This window comes from Brachyhypopomus gauderio, chromosome 16, assembly GCF_052324685.1.
Source record: "Brachyhypopomus gauderio isolate BG-103 chromosome 16, BGAUD_0.2, whole genome shotgun sequence".
Classification (NCBI taxonomy): domain Eukaryota; kingdom Metazoa; phylum Chordata; class Actinopteri; order Gymnotiformes; family Hypopomidae; genus Brachyhypopomus; species Brachyhypopomus gauderio.
The window spans coordinates 19,459,570-19,468,707 of NC_135226.1; the positions used below are offsets into that span (position 1 = coordinate 19,459,570).

Sequence of the window (9,138 nt, forward strand, 5' to 3'; positions counted from 1 at the left end):
ACAATGATGCATCTTCTTATTAGGAAACAAATACAGTTGCTGCAAACACACCTCAGATATTTATTTCCACCTTCAAGACAATTCAGTCAGCTACCGGAGAAACAATACCTTGTGAGCTGCTGCAAACATATTTCCACTTATTTGTGCAAAATAATTTCTTTATCCCTTAACACATGCATTTGACTGAGTGATTCCTAAAAGCAAATACAAAACGGTCACATTTGATTTTAAAATGACAATACAGTTTAGGCTGAGATGAAACAAAGAGGGTATTTTTGTTTGTTTTCATGCTAATAGTGAATAGTAAATGCATTCACAGGTGTCAGCCTCTTTTGTCGCAAGGTACTAGATACCCTTCACTATATAAATTAGTCTCACAACTCTTTTTTTTGCTGGTTTAAAAAAAGTGTGTGTGTGGGAGGGGGTTTGGGGAATGTGTGGTGACAATATTGTACCCGATGCAAAGCTTCCAAATATGTGGCTTTGAAGTAACCCAGATGAAAAACTATTCCTGGAAAACAAACAACCACATAAAAATAAATTAAGTATTAATTCATTTAAAAATGCATAAATAAATAAAGTACAACCATCAAAACAAAATTACAAAAACAATTCAATGACTTTACATTTCAAAATGTCCAGGTAATATAAATAAATAACACCTGAGTACAATTAATCACTTCCTGTAATGATCAAAGTAACTAAAGTAACATTTACATCAATAAAACGTGTAAATGATGAACATTTTTAATGATTCATTCCTTGTACAATATTAAAATCAACAAATAAGCCTATGGAAACTAATATTTTCCCCTCAGTCATTTCTGGGTGTGGAAACAGTTTACAGTTTTTTCAACTACCGCCAACTACAGTTCAGTAATGTAATGTTTTTCAGTGGCACTACCATTTGTGGGTGCTGAGTTTAAAAGCCAACATCCACAAAGTTACATGAGGTCTGCATTCTGACAGCTTTCATTTAATACTTAAGGTATGAGGGACAAGATAACAACCTTGTACACATATTTGTCTTTAATCATCAACACCCTTCAGACCTCTAAAACAGTCATTTTAGGATGACATTGAGCGCCAGTCTTTCCCCACTCTATACCTACAAGATACAATTTCAAGATAAAAGGTACTGATCATCCTAAGCACTACCCCCCCCCCCCCAATCCAATGCAAGCTTTATAATATTAATTTATAAGATTAATCATTGCTCAAGCATGAATGTGGGCCTATATATATATATATAGGTCTCTTGATTAAATACTACAGATATTTTGCCTTTTTTCTTCATATATGGGAAAGTTATTTACATTACAGTCTTAGTTTCTATTCTCAGGGTTAATAAATGCTTATATGTATTCACTGTAATATCTCGTCTTTATAATAATCTATGAGAAAAAATCTAACAATACATCACCAATAACTTTGTTATTAGCAAGTATGATTTGGACAGTGTTCTCTTGTAAAAAAACAATACTAAAGTAAAAACTGAACAGACACTGGTACAGGTTCACACTTCAGGTCATAGCTACATAGTTCTCTTCATCATACTCTGCCCGAGTACTGAGTACTAAGTACTCAAAATACACTTCCTGCAGCAGAGGAATTCCTCACACTGTTTTGCCTCCTTAATGCATTTTGCCAGCCCTTCCTGAGTTTTCAACTGGTAAAACTACCACACTGCGTACACAAACCCCACAAGCACACACAGCCCAGCATGGAATGCTGTTCTAGATTTGTTGGCATTATTGTAGTTATTGTCACAAAATATACATCATAAAAGCTGTTAAATCAGGAGGCGATATATCTATACGATGTTTGGTTTGATAAATATGTCGGATGCTAAGCAAGCCTAGAAATATTTTTTTTTAGTCCTTAGTCATTTCTGCTTTGGTCCAGACCATGGGAACCATCCTACAAATATATATGCGACCTTGCTGAAGTATTTTTCCCCACATTATATCATAATATACTGAAGAATACTGTATGTCTACCAAAAACCACATGTAGATAGTCAAATATAATAGCAGAAAGGGTCTGCCTTGAAACTAGCCAACAGGGGTTCATATAGTAAAACCAGGGGGAATCATTTAGTCTAAGTAAGGTAGGTACCTTCAGTACTTAACTCTTAATGACTAGATCTAAACTGCTGATCTGTTTAAATTACTAGATCTAAACCATTGATCTGTTAAATCCTATATTTTGTGTACTGCAATTATCCCAACATGAGATACTACTGATTAAATTGTAAAAGGTACTACTGATAAAAGCTGTATAATACCCAAACACTGCAAGGGTTTTATTGTAAAGGACTATTGACTCTTTTGCACTTAGCACCTAAACTTATTAAAGCATCTTCCAAATCCTCCCTCAAAGTAATGGTGAAAATGGTATTAGTGGGAACTTGTTTTAGGATCAGGTACACATCAACATGATGATACTCTGACAAAAGTAGGGGAAAAAATAAAAAATAAAAATGCATGAACCGACTGTGCACCAGCGATTGTAAAAATAGAAAAAAAAATACCTGGAATCCCCCTGAACTGGCACCGAGTGTTGGTGTCTACGGTAATATTAAAAGCTATGGTAGTCACTCGACACCTCGACATATCTGGGGATGAACCTTTAGGCCGTCTTGCCATACACGTCCTCAAAATGGCATTTGGCTAAGTGCATCTGATTGTTCAGGAACATTAGTGAAAAGAAAATACACATTTGTAGTTTTACACATTTGGCCAAAGTACAAATTACTAGCATCCAAGTGGTCCTCAAACGTCAAGCTTCAAAGATGCAAGACTGGGTTTGTTAATAAACATGAATGAAGATGCTAAAGAATTCAAACTCCACTGCATGTTTTGCGCTTTGGGAAGTTCGATTTGCCTGAGGATTAGTTATTCCAACTAATTCATCATTCACTACATACAGTATAGTTTGTGCCAATCTATCACCCTACACTTTTAATCGCCACTAAAGATGTACTGATGATAAGAACTCAAAGCTGCAATAATGTTAGACATGCGTTTTGGCCAATATTTCCTTTCATCATAAATGTGAATGGGAACACAGTAAATTTGATTATACAGGGACCTCTCACATAGCTGTGCCAGCCCCCCAAAACACAATCACAGCTGCTCTAAATATTAGACACACAGTCAAACTGAAACTGAGAATATCTCTCAGCTCTGGCCCAATTAGATTATGGTGATCATACCTATTGCCCACCTGAACCACTTGGATAAACTAATTTGCCTTTTCCTCATGCAACATCTGAAAATTAACAAATAAACAAAAAGTCTCATTCAGCTCCACAATGTCCAACACTGTTCTCTAGTATCTGTGTAAAACAAACAAAGAAACAAACAAATAAAAAGTAAATGTATAAGGCCAGTATTGCCCCTCCATAAAATGTGAGATGTGGCCTGAGAGTCTTGTGGGGAATGAGAGGCTAACACATACACGATTAGCAAATCCAGCACTCAAGTGGTCTGACGCCTTTTCTGTTCGAGCTGCCAACCCCCGACAGGATTAGTGACAGATGATTATCTCAAGGTTCATAGGACACACTTTTTGGACTGCCATAGTGCCTTCTTGTGCTTTCATCTTGAAGAGGCAGGCATTACTGACAGATAACAGCAAACCTCAATCAAGGGCACAGTCAGCGAAAACAATGCAAAGCCATTTATGTACACCATGGAAACAAATGCGGGTTTGTGTGTGTGTGTGTGTGTGTACGTGTGGTGACCATGTAGCAATGTGACCAGTGACAGGCCCTTTAAAACACAAGTAGTCTCTTCCAAATCCATGCCATCCATCCAGTCTTATAAAACCTAGAATCCCATGGAAGAAAAGGAGTGCTCCTTTTCTGAATCATATTTTGCACACACTGTGAAGCCTTCGTAGTGCTGTTTCAGACCTGGTGCAGTTACTCAACTCCCGGCACCTGTGGTCAGTCATTTGGTCTTGGGCACCACCAGGATTCCGTCGCCGTCTCGGATGCTGTATGAATGAAGGGCGCGCGTGCCGTACTTCATCTCCTCGGGCCCGAATGCCGAGCACATGTCCTTGTCGATGTAGTAGAGGCGCATGTTGCTGGCGGAGAGACGCACCACCGCCTTCAGCTGCTTCTTCAGCTCGGCCACCGTCTGGTCCAGGCGGATGCTCACCTGCTCCACGCGTTCATCGCAGTGCACCTCCACCCTGGCATAGCAGCGTGGCCGCAGGTCGATCTCGGCCAGAGGTGCCAGTTTCCCGTATTTGGTCACCAGGCAGTGGTATCTGTCACGGGAGCACGGAGGACCCCTGAGTGACCGCCCATGTGCGCAGGCCAGAAAAGCGTGCGGAGTCCTAAACTAGAACAGGCTAAGCAAACGCCACAAAAGTGCACCGCTAAACAATATCCGAAAGCACTGCAACATTTTTAAGAACGTCCTTACTAAGCAAAGCATGACGGAAGGTCACAGTTCATCAGCGATGAAAGTGCCCCAATTGGTCCTGGGCCTCCTGTGTGGCCTGAATGTGCCCTACCTGTGAGGTAGCTCTTCCTCAGAGTGGTCCAGATGGTAGCGGATGAAGAACCTCTCAGCATCCTCGCGCTCTCCCTCTGTCACCACGCTCCCGTTCAGGGAGGTCACCGACGGCAACCTGCGGGGACAGCAGGAGACAGCTGGGGAGGGGAGGGGACGTTTTTTTTTCTCCCCTTCTTCTCTTTGGAGTCCTTGAGGGAAGCGAGAGCTTCTGCGTCCTCCGAGGGGGGGGGGGGGGGGGGGGCAGAAGAGACACTCACTGTGCGATCATGAGATTGCGGCGCTCTGTGTTGGTGTAGTTCTGCAGCAGAGGAATACCCTGCAGGCGCACCTCCTCCAGCCTGGGGAGGAAGGTTAACTTCTCAATGTCCTCCCAGCGATTAAGGCCTACACACACACACACACACACACACACACACACACACAAACCGCAAGCCTATTCATTTTGTGCTGCTCTACATTATACTGACTGGACAGGGTGTAATTCTTGGGTTTTACTGCAGTCTTGGGGAGCACACGCCTTTACCCCAGCACAGCTGTAAACGACGGTGCGTCCCCAGGACTGGAGCAGAGACCCCAGGGGTTGAAGAAAAACGCAACTCTTGCCTGCGTTGTGTAGATTGATGCTGCGCAAGTTGGGAAAGAGGCGAGAGAGATTCTCTCCAGAGTCCAGGATGGCGCCCAGGTTGTTGTTAGCCATGATGAGAGTGTGGAGAGACGGGAACATCGAGCCAAACTTGCGCACCTCGTTCCAGTCATGCAGACTGTTGTCCGTGATGTGCAGTAGCCGTAGCGAGGGGCAAGGCGTGGCAGAGGCCATCACAGTGTTGTACTCGTTAAGGCACAGAAACAGCTCCTCCAGTCTGGAGGAATATGAATGCGTATGAATATGCATGAATATTACTGGAGAGCAATGCTGCATGTATAGAACTGGTGAGACACCACAAGACCCAGGAAAAAACTTTTCAATTTTCATTACAGTTTTAAGATCAACGGCCACCGAGTCAGACTAAATCAAATAAAGTTAAATAAAGATTAAATGTGCTCATATCTCGTGAAAGAATCTGAGTGAAAATACCTTTAGATCTTTATGAGAACCCTCAATTCAGTTTAATTCAGCTTTTGTACAGTGCTGAGACAAAATATTATTATTACAATGTTTTCTGAATGGGAGAATACATCAAAGCAGGAAGTATACATGGCTATAAAAAGATGAGGGCAAAATTGCCTAAGGGCAATTAACTGCACTAATTCAACCACACTAATTCAATTGCACTAATTCTTTCAAATGATAACAAAGGCAGGATGGATGATATACATTAGCGTTGTCTAAAATAAACTTTCAGAAAACACAATACTGCATTGCTGATGATCCTGTCTGCGGTGAAATAACCTGATATCATGTACTTCACTATTCCTTGCTAGAATGCAGAGCAAGCAGGTAATACGGACATGATACTATCCTGCATAACTAGTGGACCATCACAAAATAAGCCATAGCTTTATTTTCACATCAATATGTATTTATAAATAATACAGAGCTCTTCAGCTGTCTGTTATTCCTGACTCATATTTCTGTGCAATAAATTGATGAACAACCTGCTAAAAGCACTATGATACATACAGAAGATGCACCTGCGATATACACCCCACCAACAACTCAGCAACATCTTTTATGTTATTTTAAAGTTATAACACTGCTCTTAGGGAGAATTTGTGATACACAAATGAAAATTCACTTGGCTTCAACTCTGTTCTGATCTAGATTTGGAATGATCAGCATGATATCACAAGTCCTGAGAACACACCAAGGCCAGTTGGACTTTAGGCACAGTGTTCACTGTTCCCTCAATCTCTATATCGGATGATACAGTTTGTGGTCACCGAAAATCCTGCCATATCTTACTCAGGCATCTCGTGCGTGAAGGTGTTCACAATGTCCCAGGACACCTGAGTGTTGTTGAGGACGAAACGGCGAACTCTGGAGAAAGCTTCCGCCCATTCTGTCTCCAACACTGACTCGCTCAGCGAGTTGGAGCTGAGGTTCAGGAAGTCAAGGTTTGGAATGTTCCTAACGATCTTGCTGACCTGGAAGGAGTCATAGGGCAAAAGTTTATAGGGTGGTGAGATCGTTTTGGTGAAAGAGGGAAAATAAAAGGATGGTGACGAGTCCTTGTGCTTACCATGACTGGTAAGGTAGAGTGAGTAGAAAGAGAGGACACACACCTCGTGCCAGTCCTGGAGTTTGTTATGAGATAGGTCCAGCTCGACCACATGAGCGCAGAAAGCAGCAATCTCTCCTTCATCTCCTGCCTGACTGATTCCACAGGCATTCAGAACCAACACACTAGGCAGGTTGAGTCGGTCTGGGACGTAAACAAACAAATCAAAATGTGACTGATTCTCACATGTCGACATGCCCGTGGATACTATTAAAAATGACAAATTATGCTTCTTGTTCAAAGGTGAGCGTCACCTTTCATCGGAGATCCCTGGGGACCAGAGGGTACAACCACCCCCAAGCCTGGGCCTCGGCGACACGGGAAGTTCTCTGGGCTGTACTTTTCACTAATCACCTGCATGAACGTGCGGCCTTCTCCCTCAGGTGCCTCCATGGCCCTGTCCCCCGTGCCCAGTCCAGCTGCTGCCCCTTAGAGGCAGGAGGACCAAAGAGCACTTGTTCATCAGGACTGAAGTCTGAGACACTACACTTGTCCATGATTGCCACACAACCATGCTGACACAATACACAGGCGTTTAGATGCTACACAACCATGCTGACACAATATGCAGGCTTTTAGACCTTTTTTTCAGCCATTGCACCAATTAATAAACATAATTTTGCAGCAAATTGTGCAGTTTGCCTAAAGCTAAACTACAAAGATTCAGGACAAGTTGTCTGTTTAACTGTTCCTCAAGTGAAATGAGATATAATGAAGTACTCTGACCTATACCTAAAGGTTAATGTGAACAGTAATCTAACACAGCAGGTATCGGACACATATAAAAGAATCTTACCTGCTTAATCTTACAAGATTATGATTACATAGCTTCCTCTACATTAAAATGAAAGTCACACCAATGAGGACATAGGTGCCAATTAGCTAAAAGCACCAGCAACCTCCCCTCCCGCCAAAAAACAGAAGAATTAGAAAGAAGGTTGTATCTCACCTTGAAGTGATCAGACACTTGCTGAGAGGTGAATGTCACTCTGATTGCTTTTTCCTAAAGAAGGTCACAGAGGAGGTGCAGCAGTCTTAGCTGAAAAAAAAACCCAAAAGCACCATGAAACATGAGACCAAGTCAGCACAAACAACCAGGAAATTTCAAGATGGACTTTAGAGCCAATGTGTGTTCACACCTCATAAACGCATAACCTGGATACAACACTGCCTTCCTTCAGACAATTGTTTGACAGAAGACAAAGGCTCGTATGATCAACAAAATGTCACCAGTGAAATACATTTATGTTGAACGAGACAGGTTTTCTGAATGAAGGGTGTCTCTTGGTCAGGGTCCGTTATTAAATTATTTTTGCCATGTTTTTATTTCTGCCTCTACTAATAAAAAAAATGAAAAAAAGTAATAATTTTATAAAAATTAATATATATTCTCCAAAGAATCACATAAATATGTGAAGCCTAATAGAACTATCATCACTGTCAAATTCTGACATTATAAAGATTTTTTAAAATACCCATCAGATCACACTTAAAAAAGCTAGGGTTCAGGGTGCATTCATTTTATTTATTTTTTGCAAATCTGTGCACTGCAGCTCAGACTAACAGACCTCTCACTGTCCCCTAAACTAACATTAAGGTTACCGAGCTATACAGCTACAAGGGTCACTGCAATGGCATTTCAAAATTTCAAACCTGACAACGATTTCCGGCAGCAGCATTGCAAGGATTACAAAAAACGCCCACGAAATATAATCGCGAAACATTAACATAACGTCTCATTAAAACGCCAATTAACGTCCATTGCCTTCCAAGGAAAACGAAAAGCTCACCAGCGCGCGCAGCTAGGTGGGCTGGCTAACTTAGCTTTTTATACTAATTGTCACGCACATCAGACAAAACCAAAGGCAAAACTGGGTTATTGGTTTCATGTGAGGGAATAAACGGTAAACAACCACGCACGTCGAGTGATTCAAAGGGCTACCAAACATCGTAAAAGAGCGTTCACTTTTAGCGACGTCCCGTTCCCCTTCGTTCTTGTTATTGTTGTCTTAGCTGTCACGGCGGCCGACTCGTGTAGGAAGTGACGTAACTCTCCCAGACAGTCATTTCCGGTTAACTACCCCCCCCCGCCTCGTAATTTTTTTTCTCATGTGATCGTCTATTGAATAGTTGAAAAGATGAAACGATTTAGACGCACTTCGAATTATAACTGAAGTTGTTTTTTTTTTTTTTATTTAGAAAGTGTGTAAAATAGGATGTTTACAAGTAATGGTAAAACAAAAAGTAAAGATTTATTTTAAATGTCTGCTTTTTCTTGTGAGGGAAATTGTACTACAGTAACAATTAACAGCACATCGTAAGCAACGTGTGTTCTAGAAATAGAAAAAACAAACATGTTTTAGTAAAAAAAAAAAAAAAAAGTAAAT

The 9,138-nt window shown here is 41.3% G+C and overlaps 1 protein-coding gene across 4 annotated transcripts; it reads right to left on the minus strand.

The window, feature by feature from the left end:
- Positions 1 to 40: 40 nt before the first annotated feature.
- Positions 41 to 8,813, minus strand: tbcela (tubulin folding cofactor E-like a). Of its 4 annotated transcripts, XM_076975880.1 has the most exons (10): positions 8,672 to 8,731; positions 7,891 to 8,089; positions 7,701 to 7,790; positions 7,006 to 7,179; positions 6,756 to 6,895; positions 6,436 to 6,617; positions 5,136 to 5,392; positions 4,790 to 4,916; positions 4,531 to 4,647; positions 41 to 4,281 (listed from the first exon to the last, which is right to left on the minus strand). In XM_076975880.1, exons 4-10 carry the CDS (start codon positions 7,142 to 7,144, stop codon positions 3,957 to 3,959), a joined length of 1,287 nt encoding a protein of 428 aa, XP_076831995.1. In that variant the 5' UTR covers positions 7,145 to 7,179; positions 7,701 to 7,790; positions 7,891 to 8,089; positions 8,672 to 8,731; the 3' UTR covers positions 41 to 3,956. The 4 variants fall into 4 exon arrangements, with proteins under 4 accessions (XP_076831995.1, XP_076831994.1, XP_076831993.1 ...); XM_076975879.1 differs by lacking the exon at positions 7,891 to 8,089 and having other exon boundaries at positions 8,718 to 8,813; XM_076975878.1 differs by lacking the exon at positions 7,891 to 8,089 and having other exon boundaries at positions 8,672 to 8,797.
- Between the last annotated feature and the right edge of the window lie 325 nt (positions 8,814 to 9,138).

Coding starts and splice junctions, on each gene's coding strand:
- tbcela (XM_076975879.1), bottom strand. CDS start 7,144: ATGGAGGCACCTGAGGGAGAAGGCCGCACGTTCATGCAGGTGATTAGT. Junction 6,896..7,005: donor CCAGGGATCTCCGATGAAAG/GTGACGCTCACC, acceptor TTTACGTCCCAG/ACCGACTCAACCTGCCTAGT. Junction 4,648..4,789: donor CGCAATCTCATGATCGCACA/GTGAGTGTCTCT, acceptor CTGTCCCCGCAG/GTTGCCGTCGGTGACCTCCC.